This window comes from Sclerotinia sclerotiorum, genomic scaffold, assembly GCF_000146945.2.
Source record: "Sclerotinia sclerotiorum 1980 UF-70 scaffold_10 genomic scaffold, whole genome shotgun sequence".
Lineage (NCBI taxonomy): Eukaryota > Fungi > Ascomycota > Leotiomycetes > Helotiales > Sclerotiniaceae > Sclerotinia > Sclerotinia sclerotiorum.
The window spans coordinates 210,780-229,768 of record NW_001820826.1 but is presented as its reverse complement, the minus strand read 5'-3'; the positions used below and the strand labels follow the sequence as shown (position 1 = coordinate 229,768).

The 18,989-nt window shown below is 44.4% G+C and overlaps 8 protein-coding genes across 8 annotated transcripts; 4 read left to right on the top strand and 4 right to left on the bottom strand.

Moving 5' to 3' along the window:
• Positions 1-45: 45 nt before the first annotated feature.
• Positions 46-1,866, bottom strand: SS1G_07606 (hypothetical protein; the record flags this gene model as incomplete). Its single annotated transcript, XM_001590932.1, has 3 exons — positions 46-1,410; positions 1,464-1,659; positions 1,718-1,866. The coding sequence occupies 3 exons, from the start codon at positions 1,864-1,866 to the stop codon at positions 46-48; spliced, it is 1,710 nt and encodes a 569-aa protein (XP_001590982.1).
• Positions 1,867-2,264: 398 nt separating this feature from the next.
• On the top strand, positions 2,265-2,960 carry SS1G_07605 (hypothetical protein; the record flags this gene model as incomplete). Its single annotated transcript, XM_001590931.1, has 2 exons — positions 2,265-2,378; positions 2,478-2,960. The coding sequence occupies 2 exons, from the start codon at positions 2,265-2,267 to the stop codon at positions 2,958-2,960; spliced, it is 597 nt and encodes a 198-aa protein (XP_001590981.1).
• A 978-nt stretch (positions 2,961-3,938) lies between these two features.
• SS1G_07604 (conserved hypothetical protein) lies at positions 3,939-4,938 on the bottom strand (the record flags this gene model as incomplete). Its single annotated transcript, XM_001590930.1, has 4 exons — positions 3,939-3,984; positions 4,016-4,040; positions 4,177-4,564; positions 4,633-4,938. 4 exons carry the CDS (start codon positions 4,936-4,938, stop codon positions 3,939-3,941), a joined length of 765 nt encoding a protein of 254 aa, XP_001590980.1.
• Positions 4,939-5,453: 515 nt separating this feature from the next.
• SS1G_07603 (hypothetical protein) lies at positions 5,454-7,655 on the top strand (the record flags this gene model as incomplete). Its single annotated transcript, XM_001590929.1, has 3 exons — positions 5,454-5,583; positions 5,641-6,185; positions 6,237-7,655. 3 exons carry the CDS (start codon positions 5,454-5,456, stop codon positions 7,653-7,655), a joined length of 2,094 nt encoding a protein of 697 aa, XP_001590979.1.
• A 274-nt stretch (positions 7,656-7,929) lies between these two features.
• SS1G_07602 (hypothetical protein) lies at positions 7,930-10,038 on the bottom strand (the record flags this gene model as incomplete). The annotated part of the gene is made up of 1 exon (XM_001590928.1): positions 7,930-10,038. The coding sequence occupies one exon, from the start codon at positions 10,036-10,038 to the stop codon at positions 7,930-7,932; it is 2,109 nt and encodes a 702-aa protein (XP_001590978.1).
• A 309-nt stretch (positions 10,039-10,347) lies between these two features.
• SS1G_07601 (hypothetical protein) lies at positions 10,348-12,408 on the top strand (the record flags this gene model as incomplete). Its single annotated transcript, XM_001590927.1, has 2 exons — positions 10,348-10,614; positions 10,654-12,408. The coding sequence occupies 2 exons, from the start codon at positions 10,348-10,350 to the stop codon at positions 12,406-12,408; spliced, it is 2,022 nt and encodes a 673-aa protein (XP_001590977.1).
• Positions 12,409-13,364: 956 nt separating this feature from the next.
• SS1G_07600 (predicted protein) lies at positions 13,365-14,930 on the top strand (the record flags this gene model as incomplete). Its single annotated transcript, XM_001590926.1, has 3 exons — positions 13,365-14,071; positions 14,181-14,779; positions 14,920-14,930. The coding sequence occupies 3 exons, from the start codon at positions 13,365-13,367 to the stop codon at positions 14,928-14,930; spliced, it is 1,317 nt and encodes a 438-aa protein (XP_001590976.1).
• Positions 14,931-16,660: 1,730 nt separating this feature from the next.
• On the bottom strand, positions 16,661-18,902 carry SS1G_07599 (hypothetical protein; the record flags this gene model as incomplete). Its single annotated transcript, XM_001590925.1, has 3 exons — positions 16,661-17,092; positions 17,142-18,641; positions 18,891-18,902. 3 exons carry the CDS (start codon positions 18,900-18,902, stop codon positions 16,661-16,663), a joined length of 1,944 nt encoding a protein of 647 aa, XP_001590975.1.
• Between the last annotated feature and the right edge of the window lie 87 nt (positions 18,903-18,989).

The window sequence follows — 18,989 nt, the reverse complement described above, 5'->3', positions numbered from 1 at the left end:
TTACATCCTATATCCCAAAATATCATTTCGTGATCATTAATAAAATTACAACTCTTGCAACCCGCTAATATTCCTCAATCTCGCTCCCCAGGCCGCACCTCCTCTCCCTTCCTCCGCTATTTTCCCACTGACGTCTCTTCTGTAACCTCCTCGCTGACCTGCAAAATCAGTTCCACTGCTGACCTGTCGTCCGATTCCGTCGCCGCCAACCATGATAGGTGGTGTAGCAGGTTTTAAATCTCCATAACTCTTCGACTTGAAACTATCGCCCGAGCCTGAATCACGGGTGCGCAGGGGCTTGGGTGTTAGTTCGCGTATTTCTGGGGAGCGAAGCGGTAAAGGCCAGGATGATTCGTCTGTTATGTCGCTGCTGGGGCCTGCAGTTTGTTCATTGCTATCTGGAGCCATTGCAGAGGGAGCTTCGGAGGAATATTTGGAGGATGAAGAGGGAAAATTGTGACGCGGGGTTGGCGGGTTTTCCGTTAGCGGATTAGGAAGGCGGAAGTTATCTTCATCGCCGTCGATCGCGGAAGGATCAAGTGGTAAGGGATGATAGGAAGACTTGATAGAGGTGGAGGACTTTTGGGGGGAGTGGGGACGAGAGCTTGGTGCGCTGCTGCGATTGCCCTTTTTACCGAGTGAATCATTGGTGAACCAGCTTATGACGCCATCATTGGTGTTATTTTTATTAATAGACTCATTAGCGGTGTGAAAGGAGAGATCGGATGCGGGAACAGAAGTGTAGGAATGACGGGATGCTGGCTTGAAGTCTGGAACTGAATGACGAGGCGACTGATTGGGCTTATATGCATTATAGCGAGCAGGAGAACCCGTACGTGATGTACGAGGTGATGATTGATTAGTCTGGAATGATTCATTGGAGTTGGTGCGAGTATGAAGGAAGGGAATTGTTGGGGGTCTATCAAGATCCTCATAAGGCGCCCCAGAACGTCGTTTATCCTCAAGATTAGATCCCCTTGATAGTCTTTTCTCGGATGGGGACGTGATGGTAGTGAAAGTTGAGATGGAGGATTTGTTGCGTTTGTGACGAGACGTGAGATTATCTTCTAGTGGGTTCATATCCGGAGGGAGTTGATTGATCTTGCGGAATGTGAAAGCGAGATAGAGAGAAAGAGATAAAGATATTAAATGAAGTCCACCCCCAACCGTAGCTGCGTAGAACAGAACGTCGGTGAAGATTGTTAGAAGACTCTGGTCAGAAAGAGACGTGGTCCAGGTCGTTTGCTTCGTTTTAGCCGCCAAAGAAATATAGGCATAAAATGGCACAATAGTTATATCAATCAAAGATGCGAATAGCATGTACGATGCTGTGGATCCAGGTGCTCTACCGTCAGGTTTCCGTGCTAGGTGATAAGCTCCATAAATGGTATGAAAAATCGCTATAACAGGCTGAAACATGTCAGTCGGTCATGGAACATTAAAGCATTCTCGGAATAACATACCGCAAGTTTCATAATCCATCCTGATATAATATCCAAGCCGGTAATCAAGATTGACATGATAAGGAGTCCGACTGCTGCTACAGCTTGAAAGCATCGCAATGCCAGTGTGACTTTTCTGGTCCATTTGATTCTCTTCTTGACAGAAGGGTGCATTGATTTGACGTCCACATTTCCAGAAGGAACAATTAGATAAGAACTGATGAGAGGAGATCAGCATAGATTTCGGTGAACTGTAAGCGCATACTCAAACGTACTCAGGGTGTGCATTGAAATTGACCAACGGCCCATCTGGTCGCTTTGGCCGTGGAGCTGGCGGAGATAAGCTGGCTCTGGAGACGGCTTTTGGATCAAAAAACCAATCTGTTTTGACCGGTTCATAAATAAAGGGTGGTTCAATGCCCATTGTACGCGACAATAATGAATGACGAAAGAGAGAGTGAAATGTTCCAGGAATGAAGCCAGGAACGTGGATCTTGCAAAAGAATGAACCACAAATATGCGATGTTAATCATTCTAGAGCTTGGATCACCAAACTTTGGATCCAAGCTTTGTTGACAGAGCAACACACGACAATGTTACGCATAGTGTTATCGGTCAATGCGATAAAGATTTCCGAAGGCTTCCCATATGACGTTTTGAGAGCGAGAGAAAATGAACAGGATCGCGAGACCTTGGCTTTGCACAAGATGTGCGAACTCTTTACAGAAACGCATACATTCGATCACTCGATCAAGGACGATCAGCAGTACCGCCAGAAAATATACTGAGAAACCCAGAGCTCATGATGGTAGACCATTTAGAATGGCTGTTATTGGGTCGGGACCTGCGGGATTTTATACATCTTATAAGGTGATGTCTAGGATTGAGAATTCAACTGTGGATGTGTATGAGCATCTACCAGTGCCTTTTGGTTTGGTACGATTCGGCGTCGCTCCCGACCATCCTGAAGTAAAGGTAAAGTCCCATCTGGCAACTCTAGATCAAATGAGAAAGCTTCGTGCTGATGCGAAATAGAATTGTCAAGATAAGTTCAACGAGGTAGCCGAATCACCAGACTTTAATTTCATTGGGAATATATCTATAGGGGATCATGCTGGAGCTTTACCTCTTGCATCGCTATTGCCACATTACGATGCTATATTATTTGCCTATGGCGCATCTCGAGACCGTACATTAAATATACCAGGGGAGGATAATTTGAAGGGTATATATTCGGCGCGGGCGTTTGTGGGATGGTATAATGGATTACCGGAATATGCAGATCTCGAACCAGATCTCACGCAAGGAGATGAGGCTATAATTATTGGGCAAGGAAATGTAGCTTTGGATGTTGCAAGAATCTTATTGCAGGACCCCGATGTACTGCGGACAACCGATATCACAGAGAGAGCCATTGACACTTTGCAAAAAAGTCGGGTCAGAAGAGTGAGGGTAGTGGGGAGGAGAGGTCCTTTGCAGGTTCGTTTTATGGGCCTAAGTGGAGCCTATTTATGCTAATGATTTCAGGCGGCCTTCACGATCAAAGAGGTTCGTGAGTTGGTGAAGTTAGATTCGGTAGCTTTTCATCCTGTTGATAGATCACTAATCCCGGAGGATATTTCGAAATTGCCTCGAGCCTCGAAGCGAATCATGGAAATTATCAAAAAGGGGTCAAGTGCTTCCTTAGAGTCGGCAGCTAAGTCATGGTCATTTGATTTCTGTCTCTCACCAAAATCATTCAATCAAAGTCATCACTCTCCCTCTCATCTGGGTAGTATGTCATTTGAGAAAACCCTGTTGAACCCAAATCCCTTCGATCCTGCGGCCAAGGCAAATGGCACCGGGGAAATTGTAGACCTTCCAGCCTCTCTAGCTTTTCGATCCATTGGATACAAGTCAGAAGCTTTGCCAGGATTCACGGACCTGAATATACCATTTGATGATCGCCTGGGCATCATACCAAACGATCGACTGGGCCGTGTAGTCAATGACAACGAAGGGTGGTCGAGTTCGGATTCGTCCAAGCATATTCCAGGAATGTATTGTGCTGGATGGGTAAAACGAGGACCGACAGGTGTAATTGCTAGTACTATGCTGGATGCCTTCTCAACTGCAGATACGATTGCGGAAGACTGGTATAAGCATGCAGCATTTCTAAACGGTAATGCTGGAGGTTCTGGCCTTGGATGGGATGGAGTAAAAGCTGAGGCTGATAGAAAAGCGTGCCGAAGAGTCAGTTGGGAAGACTGGCAGAAGATCGACGCTGCCGAGCGTAGGAAGGGTAACAGTAACGGAAAAGAACGAGAAAAATTTACAAATGTGGAAGACATGCTCAAGGTTCTAGATTAAACCAGGAAATTCTAAACTAACAATATTGTACATTACTTTAACTTCTCTGTCAGCTCTGGGACCTTATCAAACAAATCTCCTACCAGCCCAACGTCGGCGACTTGGAAAATTGGTGCATCCGCATCTTTGTTGATCGCTGCGATGACCTTACTGTCCTTCATACCTGCCAAATGTTGAATAGCACCGGAGATGCCTGCACATAAGTACAATTGTGGTGCTACAACCTTTCCGGTTTGGCCGACCTGTAAACTGTTGTCGGCGTAGCCACTGTCCACAGCCGCCCGTGACGCTCCAACAGCCGCTCCTAGTGCATCCGCCAAAGGCAACATTATTCTATCAAACTCTTCCTTCGATTTCAATCCTCGACCTCCAGATACTACTTTACCCGCAGTGGCGAGATCTGGTCTATCTGATTTAGCGAGATCTTCCGAAACCCATTCCGTTTGTGACTCGACCTTAGGATCTACACCATCTTCGATCGATGCCGAGCCTCCCTCAGCCGCAGCAGCGGCAAAGGCTGTTCCTCTAATAGTGATAATTTTGATTTCATCTGAGGATTCGACAGTGGCAATTGCGTTACCAGCATAGATTAGTCTAACGAAGGTCTTCTCATTTTCGATTCCTGTAATATCCGATACTTGTTGAACATCAAGCAATGCGGCAACGCGGGGCATTAGATTCTTTCCAAAAGCTGTGTGTCCGGCAATAATGTGTGTAAAGCCACCCTTCTTGATATTTTCTACTAATAAAGGAGCATAATTTTCTGGCAAACCCTAAAATGAAAGAATCAGAAATTGCTAATTTAGCATAACTGGGTTATTAAAGAAGTAGATCTCCTCACCTTGTCATATGCAGCATTGTCTATCGCGATAATTTTTTCGATTCCTGCAACTTTAGCTGCTTCCTCAGCGACGGATTTGATATTGCTTCCCGCGATAAATGCAGTTATCGACCCTCCTAACTTCTGGGCTGCGGTGACTGCGCCAAGTGAACCATGGTTAAGTTTGCCTTCCCTTTGTTCCAGGACGGCCAGCGAGGATAATAATCTTGCGAGTGCGGATAGTGAAGCAACAGGCGTAGGACCAGCTTGTGGTCGTAATTGGGTACGCGCCTGGCGTAAGATAGATTGACCGGCTCTTGAAAGCATTGTTATGGAATTGAAGGAAGGAAATTTTGAAAGATTAAATTGTTGAACATTGTCAATAAATCCACTAAGTGACTTTACCCCATGTTTTCAATCCTGACCATCGGTGCGCCGCTTCAAGCCGAGGGAGGCCTAATTTTGTGCCTGTGCATGATGGCCTAACCCTTGGGGTGTAAATATTAGTCATGATTCCAAGTCACGTGAATCCTCACAGTTTTGGCTGTTTGAATTTGGCTCATCTTGAGCTTTATTAATATAGCAAGCGAAACGCGACGTCCCTCCAGAAAATCATCAACGCGACTCACAGCAATAGTGTTTGCGCCTCAAACTCTCAATCGTTTAATACCACATAAATTCCTTTTGCACCAAGTCGTGCATTTAGATTTTGATCGGTTCGACGCGCATGAGAATTCGAACATCCATTTGGAGATCTAGGGCGACTCCACTTGCGCCAAATTCAGAAAGTGTCTACGAGTAAACCATTGCGACAGATTTACTATTTCAAAATATAATCAAATATGGAGGATAATTCATTGAACTTCGATTCAGCTCCAGGCAGTAATGCCATACTCGAGCAGCCACCACTTCCCGCAGAGTCTACCTCATCACCAAGTCAAGGGACCACTGGGCAAACCCAAGCAGCGGAAGGTATAAATCATCACCTATTCACACTATGCGCGATTTTTAGCAGCTAACCATCTACAGATATTCCAATGGGTGAAGCTAGTTCTGTTGATCCAGACATTAAGAAAAGCTCAACTGCGCCTGCCTCGGACAATCCGCTCGATGCGCCTGCCGCACCTCGTCCAGAAGCAGATGAACCCAAGGATGAGGAGATGGGTAATTCTCAAGCACAAGACGAAGTGAAAGAAAGCAAAGAAGGCGATGGAGAAAATGGAACTGCAGACGGACAGGTCGAGAAAACAAAAGCTTCGATTGAAGCATCAGCAAGGGAACATCTCATATCGCAAACACATTTAACCCTAATACCGAGTTATAGTAATTGGTTCGACATGCGTGTCATTGCACCTGTCGAGAAGAAGTCCTTGCCGGAGTTCTTCAACAACCGCAATCGCAGCAAGACCCCAGCTGTCTACAAAGATTATCGAGACTTCATGGTCAATACCTACCGATTGAATCCAATAGAGTATTTGACTGTGACAGCATGCAGGAGGAATTTGGCGGGAGATGTTTGCGCTATTATGCGTGTTCATGCCTTTCTCGAGCAATGGGGCTTGATCAATTATCAAGTATGTTATTCTCGCTATTCAAACGGATACAATCTTTACTAACGAGTGTAGGTTGACGCGCAACAAAGACCTTCCCAAGTTGGTCCTCCGTTCACCGGGCATTTCAAGGTAATATGCGATACCCCGCGTGGCCTGCAGCCGTGGCAGCCTTCCGCCGATCCGATCGTTCTCAAGGGCAAGAAACATGAAGACACGGAAGCCAAGGCAGCTGCAGAGCCAGCTTCCAAGTCCGACTTGAATCTGCAGATAGGACGCAATATATACGACGCTACTGCCAAGGAAAATAGACTGAGTGCTGACTCTAAAAAACAAACGAATGGTGAGGCTGCGAGCACTAATGGCACTTCGGACATTGTTCAAAAATCCATCGAGGATATTGCGAAGCCCCCGGCAACGAAGATCCTCTGTTTTGTTTGCGGTGTTGATTGCACTCGTGTCTATTATCATCATATGTCTCCAGCCGACCCGTCAGCTTCTGGAACCACTAAGGGTAAATCAGATATCTGTTCAAACTGTTTCATGGAAGGTCGATACCCTCACAACCATGCCCGATTACAATACCAAAAGATGGAGAATCCAACATACAGCGCCGCTCCTGAACTTGCTCGTGATTGGAGTGATACCGAGGTCCTGCGACTCTTGGAGGCTTTAGAGAGCAACGATGATGACTGGACGGCAGTTGCGGAGTATGTTGGTACCAGAACTAAAGAAGAATGTGTGGTCAAATTCCTGCAGTTTGAAATTGAGGATAAATATATCGATGTGGAGCCAAGCAATACGGATAAATCTATCGGCGTCGGTATGTTAGGCCCCGAGAACGGCATGCTTCCCTTCAGTCAAGCGGATAATCCGCTTATGTCTGTGATTGGGTTCCTGGCGAGTCTCACGGACCCTAAGGTTACGGCAGCTTCAGCTGGTAAAACAGTAGACGCGATGAAGAAAAGCCTACGAGAAAAGATTGAGAACCCGAAAGGATCCGAGAAGGGGAACGACAAGGAGGCAGTTTCGGACTCGATGGAGATTGACACTACTGAGTCAAATAAACAATCGTTAAATGAGATTGCTGGCTATCCTTTGGTTGCCGTCGCTGGTCGTGCTGGTGCCTTGGCATCCCATGAAGAACGCGAAATGACTCGCTTAGTATCAGCCGCTGTCAATCTCACATTAACGAAGCTCGATTTGAAATTGAAGCAATTTAACGAAATGGAGGATATTCTACAAGCGGAGCGAAGGGAGTTAGAAAGAGGCCGTCAGCAACTCTTTTTAGATCGCCTGTCCTTCAAAAAGCGTGTTAGAGATGTACAGGAAGGTCTAAAAACAGCCGCGGCAACGGGCGGAGAACAAGGAATTAAAATGGCTCAAGACGTCATGCAAGGAGGGGAGAAAATGTCTTTCAATGGTGTTGCGGCTGCTCCTGGAAGCGTACAACCTTTGAGTGCGGAAGGTCAGATCAAGAGTTATGATATTTAGGAATGGTGCGAGCAGGCGGCAAGGAATGAATTGGCTGTAGGTATTACAAGGCGCAATTGGGGTTGAATATGGAATAATTACTGGTCATTGCGTAATAAAACTACGCACATCTAAGTGTTTGTACTTTGAGATCGGGGAGGTGCCTTTATACAAGAGGGGTCTTACGCGTATACTTTTCACATCTCATATCGCGTGCTCAGGTGTGTTCTTAAGATAATGAAGTGACACTTATATTATGATTATATTTCTCAATTGTTGTAATATTACCGTTGCGCTAATCGTCGCTATTGTAAACCGCGTAAGATCTGTGCTTAGCAACGTCTTCTGGCTCCACACTTTCGTCGTGGTCGCTCAAACCTCCAACATTTCCCTTTTTCCGACCCTTCAAGATCGCCTCGTCTGTTTCGCCCCATTCACTGCCGCTCTCACTAATATTTCCTTCATTCCCCACGCCTGTCCTCGTCCTCATTGCCATTTCATTCTCTTCACGACTCTTTCTCAACCTTTCCCTTCGTTCTTTCCTGCCGACTCTTTCCCTATTTCTCACAAACTCCTCCTCGCCAACCATACCCATAACCTCCCATTCACTCCAGAATCCCTTTTCTCTCCAATCTTCTCCATTATTTTCTCCCTCTATGTCCATTTTCTTACTAGGTCTCTCTGGCAGTTCTTCGTCTTCCACGGCTTTGATATCAAGAGGTGGATCTTGGCCCAATAAATTCCAGATGCGCTGTTCCTCGGATCTACTAGCTCGTGCATCCAAGGCGGAAATGTGAGTTTCAAGTGCGTGCTCGTAAGCTTCTGGTGAGAGGTGCGGTTTGCGTTGGGAGCGTGGTTGGGATTGTGATTGTGACTGAGAGGGGGATGGAGACCGCTGTGTAAAAGGATTGTCGTCGAGATGATCGGAGATTTCGGAATCGGAGGATTCAATATCGGTGTAGAGTAGAGAATCAGATGCGGATGTATATACTTCCGATATATCCTCAGGAAGATCTACGTGTGGATGACTGCGAGAACGAGATCTGCTCCTCCTTTCATTGTATTCTTTACGTAGTTCGGTTTCTACGTCTGAATATGACATTATTGAGTCGCTCAGATCTTCGTCACGAGAAACAGAGAGATAATTCCTTCTAGGGCATTTTACCCAAAATTCATTGCTATTGGCGTCCATTTTCAAAATCTTGGTCGCAGCTTCCACGTCTTTGATGTTGATATGTGCTGCTTTGGTCTTATTCGAGTCCATGGCTCTCATTCTCGAAATTGTACAGAAAATGACGGTTGAAACGAGACGTCTTGTAACACTGACTGTTAAAGAATGAAAATCGTCGAAAGCAGTCGCGCGGATAGCCGGGGTTTCTCCAAGTTCTCCCACCTGCCTCCAATTATCCTCCCGAGGCTCGGAAGAATTCATGAACACTCTCTCAGATAGTGTAAGCCAATTTTTGAGGTGCAGAAGGCGAACTGCTGGTAGCAAATCCTGTATATCCTCGTCGTCCTTGGTCGTGCTCACACTGCGCTTTTTTTCCAGTGATTTGCTCACTTCTTCGGTCAAAAGCCAGTATTTGCCCCATTTAGCCTCCTCGACATCTTCTTCATATAGCTCTTGCCGTAGGGCAAGACCGTCCGCAGCTCGTTCCATGATATCACAACATTCTGAGGTAAGTTCAGCCGCAATTGAATACTCTGTAACATCCAAAAGTCGTGCATCATACATTTTCTTTTCCTTTAACCCTTGGTGTAGTAGTTGCATATATTCTTGCACCTCAACTTCCGACTTGCTCCCGATGCGTGCCGCAATAGCTCTTACATTATCTCTACCCAGCCTTGACAACCCAGTAAAGAACAAGTCTTTCTCCTCCGTAGACCAAAAGGAACAACCAATTTGGCTGCTTTCCAATGGAATATTGTCCTCGAGAATTGACCTCGCTCCTGCATCATAAATTTCATTGTTCAGAAGGCTGCGATAATCCTTGCTGTAAAATCCTTTGACACGTTTTGCCCTCGCCAAATTTCCGTTCCTTCGCTCCAGCTTTCGCTTTTTGGATCTAGGACGATAGATTCCTCTCGACGGGATGGGAATATCTTCCACTTCAGGAGGTTCAAACGTAGCTGCCCATTTGAGGGCATCTGCGCTTATCCATTCATCCGTATATTTGTTATCTGGATTTGGATTTGCTAGAGAGATCGAGTAAGAATCACTTTCTCCTTCCGAATGTACACTGCCCCCATCCTTCCTTCCCTCAATTCGAGAAACGCCCTCTTGCGCTCCTTTGTCATGTGATATTTGCTCATAATCGCTGTCAAAATTCTCATAGGCTGATCCTGAGTCTGGTTCAGGAATATTAAATGGGCCTTCAAAAGGATCAGAATCATTAGAATCCATATGGGCTATGGATCTTTAAAGCGCATTAATCGATAAAGGTGTAGTTCTCCTCTCGTCCACATAGCTCGAAAGGTAAGGGTTTCGAACATGAATAATTGCGCTTCGGTAAATTCTATTTGTTTTTTCTTTTAGGAAAAGCAAAAAATCAGAATGTAATATGATGGAAATTGGCACTGACCGTAATGTGGCGCTGTACCAAGTCACTAGCCACATACACCATTGGAGAACCTGGATTACAGCCACAGGCGTCTATCGCGCCTAAAACTCATCAGAAGTGACATCAATTTATTATCGCAGTCGCAGAACAACATGCCTCCTACTTCAAGAGGAATATTAGGCCTGTTTTCAAGGCCATGGCGACCAATAAGGCTACCAAACCCCGTGAGAAATTATGCACGAGCTGCAGCCATTCCTAAGGTGCAAACAGCGGCTGTGGCGAGAGCTCCTCAGCCCATTGTTTTGAGGGAATACCAGGAAGAATGTATTCAAGCAGTGCTTTCTCACATAGACCAAGGTCACAAACGTATGGGTGTGTCTCTAGCTACCGGAAGTGGGAAGACTGCAAGTACATTCATGGTGATTATCACTATCTACCTTTACTAATCAGATTTGCAGGTGATCTTTACCCAATTGATTGATCGAGTTCAACCGCATGCTAAGATTGCAACCCAAACACTAATATTAGCCCACCGACAAGAACTGGTTGAGCAAGCAGCTCGTCACTGTGAAAATGCTTACCCAGATAAACGAATCGAGATAGAGATGGGGAAAATGCATGCTAGTGGATATGCAGACATCACTGTGGCAAGTATTCAAAGTATTGGATCTGGTGACCGGATCGAAAAGTTCGACCCTACCCGTTTCAAGCTGATACTTGTTGACGAAGCACATCATATCGTTGCACCACAGTACTTGAAGACCTTGGCTCATTTTGGTCTCTCCGAAAAGCGGGAGAGCTCCCCTACTCTCGTAGGCGTGTCGGCTACTTTGTCTCGTACTGATGGATTAAAGTTGGGCGCTGCTCTTGATCAGATTGTGTATCACAAGGATTATATTGACATGATTGAAGATAATTGGTTATCTGGGGTCATCTTCACTACCGTACAATCGAAAGCTGATGTTTCTTCCGTGAGGAAGGGTCCAAATGGAGATTTTCAGGCTGGAGAATTATCGCAGGTTGTTAACACCGATGAAATCAACGAACTCACCGTGCGAAGTTGGTTTGCAAAGGCCAAGGGAAGGAAATCGACAATAGTCTTCTGTGTCGATCTTGCTCACGTGGGAGGCTTAACCAATAAGTTCCGTGAACATGGAATTGATGCACAATTTGTGACAGGCGATACTCCAAAGATTGAGCGGAGTACAAGGCTCGATGCTTTCAGGAACGGTGAGTTCCCAGTGTTGGTTAATTGCGGAGTCTTTACTGAGGGGACTGATATTCCGAATATCGACTGTGTGTTATTGGCAAGACCTACTAAATCGCGCAATTTGCTCGTTCAAATGATCGGCCGAGGTATGAGATTACACCCTGGGAAGGAGAATTGCCACATCATTGATATGGTTGCCACTCTCTCGACTGGTATCGTAACGACGCCAACCCTCTTTGGCCTTGATCCTTCCGAAGTCGTTGACGAAGTGAAACCGGAAGACATGAAGTCTCTCAAAGAACGAAAGGAAGAGGAAGAGGAGAGAAAAAGAAAGGCCGAAGAAGCAGTAGCCAAAGATTCGCCGACATCCGCAAGCTTTAACATCAGAACTGTGAGCTTCACCGATTATGATTCTGTCTATGACCTCATCGAGGATACCTCTGAGGAACGACATATCAGAACAATCTCCCCCTTTGCATGGGTATGTGTTGGTCCGGACAAATATGTTTTGTGTAGTGCAAATGGTACTCACATAAAGATTGAGAAAGTGCTTCAAGGGCAGAAACAGAAGTTCGTCCTTACCGAGACCCTCGCCTTGGCAAGTCTAAGGGCTTCCAAGTCTAAATCACCATTCGCAAAACCGCGCGAACTTGTCATTACAGAAAACATGTTAGATGCTGTTCATGCGGCTGATACTTATGCGAACAAAAGATTTCCTCTCCAATTTATCAATCGAAGGGCTCCCTGGAGAAATGGACCTGCTACAGAAGGGCAGTTGATGTTTCTTAATAAGATCCGCCCACAGGATGATCAACTAACCCCTGCAGACCTTACGAAAGGCAAGGCAGGGGACATGATCACAAAACTCAAGCACGGCGCCAAGGGAAGATTCTCGAGTTTGGAGGCAGAGAGGAGACGAGCCGATAAATCGCAGTCGAAGCTAAAGCAGGACGCTATTTTAGCAGAGAGACAAAAGGTCAGTGTTGGGCCACTAATGAGCTGAGGAGCTAACAACCAATGGTTTGCATGATATCTCTGTTACTGTGTAAATTATGTAGCAATATCATTATATTGTTGTTTTTTCTACTTAGTCATGATTGCGTGAATTTAATATTTGGTCTTTCATCGCACTTTCTGTTCTTGCTCATGTAAAGCTCTTGCCATTATTTTAAACATTGAACCTTCATATTTCTTTCAACAATATGTGGAGACTAAAGTACTGTATCACGATGCTTTGATTTATTCTTGTCCTCATTCATCAATGTCAAGAGAGCTTTTTTCTTTTGCGGAATAAACTATCTATTCACTTCTGCTTATTCATTCTCTCATCTCTACAATTCACTTGGTAGATTGTTTATAGTCCCGCCAATGCCAACCATGTTGTAACTGTACCTCTCACAATGTCTCGGCGGCTGGGATTCAGTCTGCATCTACAATTTACTGTGCAGTACTTACCTAGGCAATCCGTATTTCCATTTGTATTTATATATTAAGAATTTCATTGGTCATAATCTCCTAATTCTACCTTCCAACATTCTTTTTCATCAACACCGACAAGTTCTGTGAGGAAGCATCAACCCAATTCTCTCACAGTACAATTCAGACGACTCCTTTTACATTAACCTTAACAGGCAACATACTAGCAATCCACCAATCATACCCTTTTGAGTCGGTGGCTTATTGAAGATTCTCATTCATCTCAAAGTAATTTTGACAAGTTCCCCACTGGTACTTAGAAATTGAATTAAGATATTGTCAAGCTTGCCTAGATTTACCTAGGCATGACGTACTAAAACATAGAAATAAAATTAACTTTTATCTTATTCCAGATACCTTTCGTAGTATTAATTATTTCTGAGATAATCTCCTTCGACACTAAACAATATAAAGAGACAAATTCGTTTGTTTTTTTGTCTCCATTCATATCATTTCAGTTGATCTCCTGCCGACTCTTTCACCATGGATGAATCTAGAATGTTGTCCCCCTCTGGTTCAATCGGCTCCGACAAAATCAGTCCAACTCTATTTCCTAAGAATAGTGAAGATTCAACTAAAGACACGTCTCCAGGTTCTCAAGCTGTGGCTTCGGAAAGTAGACACTCAGATGATTACAGATATCTAGGCCTCCGACCTCGGTCTGATTCGAAACAAGATTCGAACTCGAGTGCCTTGCACAGCAGCTTCCGCCCGGATCCAGAGAAGACTGTACCCATCACACAAAGGATTGTGAACGGCAGTAGCAAGAATCCTTACACTGGACAAGTTACAAACTATACCTATATCGAGTACAAGTCGAATACAACACCCATCAAGGGCTTCAGCTGTCAACGAGCACCTGAGCAAATTGAACTTCCTGCTTCAAAGCCAAAGGAACCAGTAGAACTGTGGAAGATTTTCCCTCCACCGTCAAATGCTGCCTACATGGGAATGGAAAAAGTCGAGGAGGACTACGATCCTCAACAATATGATGCTTTTGATGCTGCTCTTGATGGAGCTGAACTAGCTATCAAGAATACACCTTCTCCTCAAAAGTCTGCGCTTGCTGGAGCTACTAGGCATACTAGGCGAAGACTGTCGGTTGGTGGTATTGTAGCCACGAGAATGGATTTTACACAAAAGGCATGGGTAGAATTTGACCCTTCAGTTATTGGTGAGATCTACAGCGAGTAAGACTGATTTTAGTTTATTTGAGAGACCCATCAGCTATAATTCATACTATATATTCCTGCTCGAGGCCTTACTATTAAACATATACTAATATAATGATTCTCACAGAGACGAACAAAAAGCCGACTTCATCAGAAATTTGGACGAAGGAGCCCAAATCGAATACTGCAAAAAGTGCAAAGAGCGCCACATCCCGCCCGGCTCTACCCTCACACTAGCAGAGCGAGACACCTGTGGAGCATACCTACCCGAATGGTTTCCAACCAAGGGAATCCATAAACCATGGACAAGCTTCACCGAAATGATCAATCACTGGGTCCGTCTCACTGAGATCGACCAAGGATATAACCACAAAGAGAATCCGGATCGTCACCTCTGGAATCTAGAGTTTCACGAAAATGACGACAAATGGAAACAGGTAGGACGAACCAAGGGACACGGAGGCTGGTGGAGATGTAGAAATGGACTCCGTGCTACGTATGCGGAGAGATCGTGTCGGGCGTGCACATCTAAAGATGCTATCTATAGGGACCATGAAGTGCAAGTTCAGAAACTCAAACCGAGCGCCTTACACAGTAAACAGAATATCGAAAATTGGATTGCGAAGATGGTTAAGGAGGGTGGAAGGAGAGATAAAGAGCTCGTGTTGGCTATGTGGCGTACGAATGGTATTCCGATGCATTATGGCCCGAGGATTTTGAGAAATGGTACGTACCCCCTTACGGAGGGTACACGAATGATTAGTATGGGGATTCCGGCGTCGGCTTCGCGGACTTTGCTTTTGCCTGAGCAGATGTTTTCTGAGAGGTTGTTTAGGGGGAATGGGAAGGCTGATGTGGGGCTTCAGTCGATAAATGAGGCGTTAGGGATTATGGGTGGTAAGAGTCGGATGGGATCACCTGTTTCATCGAATGATCGATTTGATATTCCGAGGATTGTTGTGCAGGGTGTTGTGTTGAGTTCTTTTATTCCTTCGTGATATCTTCTGGTGATTTGTGGTCTGTTTTCTGTTGGGTTGGGTTTGAATGATCTTTTTATGAGGGTACCCGAACGTCTTTTGTTTGTAGTTCTTCCATATACGAACGTACGGTGGATGGTAGCAGACATTCAGATTTTCAGTATTGAAAATAAACCAAGCAGGAAAATGCGGTTTTCACTTGACTTCATTTTATGGCACTCCACGGCACGCCTTTGTAGGCTGGTTAAATAGGCGCGGGAGCCCGGGATTTTTCCAGTGCTATTGTACTTTTTTCTTTTTTCTTTTTCTTTTTCTTTCTCTTTTATACAATCATGTTTCCACTCTCAATGTTTCGATGTTTTATGCAATAAAAAGAATACAGGATTCGGGCAACCCGGCGACACGGCAGGAAAAATCTATGGAATGTGGGATTGTGGTTGGAGTTGGAGTTGGGGTTTGAGTTTGGGCGTCTGCGCATATGGGAATGGATGGATTCATAATGATCAAGTCAGGTTACGAAAAATAAAAATATAAAACAAGAAACCAGGAACAGAAAAAGAAAAAGAATAAAAAAATAAGAGAATGCGGAGGGACGGGAAAGGTGAGGGGAAAGGGGAGGTTGATGTCAAGAATGTGTTTTTTCGATATACGCCCTGGTGGTTGGTTGGTTGAAGTGCGGTTGGTTGATGGGTTTCGTACTCGGGGGATTTTATTTTATTTTATTTCGTGGTTGTGGTTGTTGTTGTGGTATTATTGATGTTGTATTGATGTGTGCTGGGCTGGGCTGGGCTGCTCAACGATACAGCAGATACAGCAAATACATCAAAAGGAAGAGGAGATATGAGTTGAGTGGTATTCTAGATCTATCTAGACTATCATGATCATGATTGATGGGACTGAAACGTCGGGATGGAAACGAGATGTTGTGCGGGATTGGGGTTTGGTTTGGTTTGTTTTGCTTTGGTGCAGGGTGTTAAATTGGATTCGATCCGATCCGTAAAATTGAATTTCTTTATTTTGTTAGTTGGTGCTCTGCTTAACAGGATATTTATGATAGGTAGGTAGACGGGTAGGTAGATACCTAGATAGGGTTAAGGGAATAGAAAGTTAATGGAGTGTCATGGTTGTATGATTGTATAACTATATGAATATATGAATATATAGATGGATGTATGTATGCAAGTTCTAATAAGATATTGACGTTGGTTTTATATGAGGATCTTGTGAATGATGACTTGGTTTGGCTTGGCTTGGCTTGGATAATGAATCAATGAGTGGGTGAGTTGGGTTGATTAGATTTAAGACAAGTTTGTTGAATGACCTCGCATTACCCTTCTGTCGGAGAGAGAGGGGTTAAAATACAAGTCCTTTCTTCCAAGCTAACAACTTTCTATCATTCAATCACTCTAAGGATAAGGAGCGGATTTAAGGTCCACGGATAGGTAAAAAGTGCATTCATCAATCTAAACCAATCGTGGTCTGATGTATCGTATCGTACCGTATCGCAATACCATGCCCATTTTTCTCATCCTTACCCTCGTCATCATTATCATTATCATCATAATGATCTTCCATCCTGGCAAATCAATTCCACCATACTCAAATCTTCCCATTACCTCCTTCACATCTCCTAATTCTTCGAGCCAGCAGTTCCCTCCATCTCCGCATTCAATGGCTCAATATTCCAAATCGATTCCGCATACTCATTTATACATCTGTCACTGCTAAAGAAACCCATTCTAGCCACACTAGTAATGGTCTTTGTTGTCCACTCATCTTGATTTTTATAAGCTTCATCCACCAATGCTTGAGTTTGGTTGTAACTATTAAAGTCATCGGATACGAGGTAATAATCACCATGATCTTTAATAGCAGCAATCAGAGCACCAAATGCACCAGCATCACCAAAGGTATCACTTTGGATGGCCTCGAAGACTTTCTGAAGATCAGGGTCAAGTTGGGTAGAACCATAAGTATGTGCATGGCGAAGATCATCAACATCCTCGGCTAAGTTACCGAAGAGGAAGATATTGTTCTCTCCAATCTCACGAGTAATCTCGATCTAGATATTATTAGTATTGTGTGACAAAAACAACAAGGAACAAACTTACATTAGCACCATCGCAAGTACCAATAATCAAACCACCGTTCAACACAAACTTCATGTTCGAGGTTCCACTAGCTTCTGTGCCTGCTGTCGAGATATGCTCACTAATATCACTTGCCGGGCAGATCATCTCAGCCTTGGATACATTGTAGTCTTCCAAGAAAATGACCTTTAGGAGATCTCCAACATCCTTGTCGTTGTTAACAACAGAGCCCACTTTGTTGATAAGATGAATGATCGTCTTCGCCATCCAGTAACCTGGAGCTGCTTTTCCACCGAAGATTGAAACACGTGGTGCCAACTTCTTACGCTCTTGTGGACTCATGGCTTTGATAGTCAAGTATCTATGAATGACACCAAAAATGTTCATTTGTTGACGCTTATACTCGTGTATACGCTTGACTTGAATATCAAACAACGCAGCTGGGTTAACGGTGACACCAGTAGTTGTCTTGATGTGTTGAGCCAATCGAACTTTGTTGGCGTACTTAATCTCCTGCCACTCTTTCTTAAACGCTTTATCATCAGCGAATGCTTCGATCTTGTTCAGAAGAGTAAGATCTTTGAGGAATTCGTAACCACCAAGCTTACTGGCAATCAACTCAGATAATCTAGGATTGGCTTGGTGAAGCCATCTTCTAGGTGTGATACCATTGGTGACATTAGTGAACTTGTCAGGGCCAAAGATCTTCACAAAATCCTTGAAAATAGTAGTCTTGATCAAATCAGAGTGAAGTTCAGCGACACCATTAACCTTGTGAGAACCAACAATAGCCAAGAAAGCCATGCGAACCATCTTTGGTTGAGATTCTTCGATGATGGAGACTCGGCCAAGTAAATCTCTCTCTCCGGGAAACTTACGTTCCACACTTTGTAGGAAGAACAAGTTGATTTCATAAATAATTTGAAGATGTCTGGGGAGTAAGTTCTGGAAGAGAGGAACAGACCATTTTTCCAGAGCTTCAGGAAGAACAGTGTGATTCGTGTAACCAAAAGTCTTGGTAACGATTCCCCATGCCTCATCCCATTCAAGACCTTCAAGATCAATAAGGATACGTTGAAGTTCCACAACTGCAAGAGTTGGATGAGTATCGTTCAATTGAATGGCAACTTGATCCGGGAATTCCTTCCAGGCACGCTTGGATTTCTTAAATCTGCGAACGATATCGTATAAAGAGGCGGCTACCCAGAAATACTGTTGCTTTAGACGAAGCTCCTTTCCACGTTCGAGGTTATCGTTGGGGTATAAAACAGCACTGATAGTCTCGGCACGTTGTTGATCGGCTACCGAACTCTCATAGTCACCACTGTTAAACTTTTGGAAGTCGAATTCACCGCTAGCAGCCTTGCTAGACCAAAGACGTAAGTTGTTGGTGGCTGGAGTAGCATAACCAGGGATTGGAACATCAAAAGCTACGGCCTTGACGATTTCTCCACCTTCCCAGACGGTGTTGGATTTCCCCTGCTCATCCTGATATTTTCTAACGTGACCGTAAAATTGGATCTGATCAATATTAGCTTATGAAGTAATCACTGCGTCGATGGTAACCTACATCAACAACAATATCATGTCTTGGGAACTCCCAAGGATTAAAGTCGAGCCAGTAATCTGGAACTTCGACTTGATATCCATCTACAATCTCTTGTTTGAAGATACCATATCTATATCTCAAACCATAACCCCATGCTGGAAAGTTCAAGGATGCAAGCGAGTCTAGGAAACAAGCTGCCAATCGACCAAGACCACCATTACCAAGTGCAGCATCATGTTCTTGGTTAATAATGTCCTCAATTCGGAAACCAAGGTCAGAAAGGCCGTCTAAAAACAGTTAGGAATCACACCCAATATGAG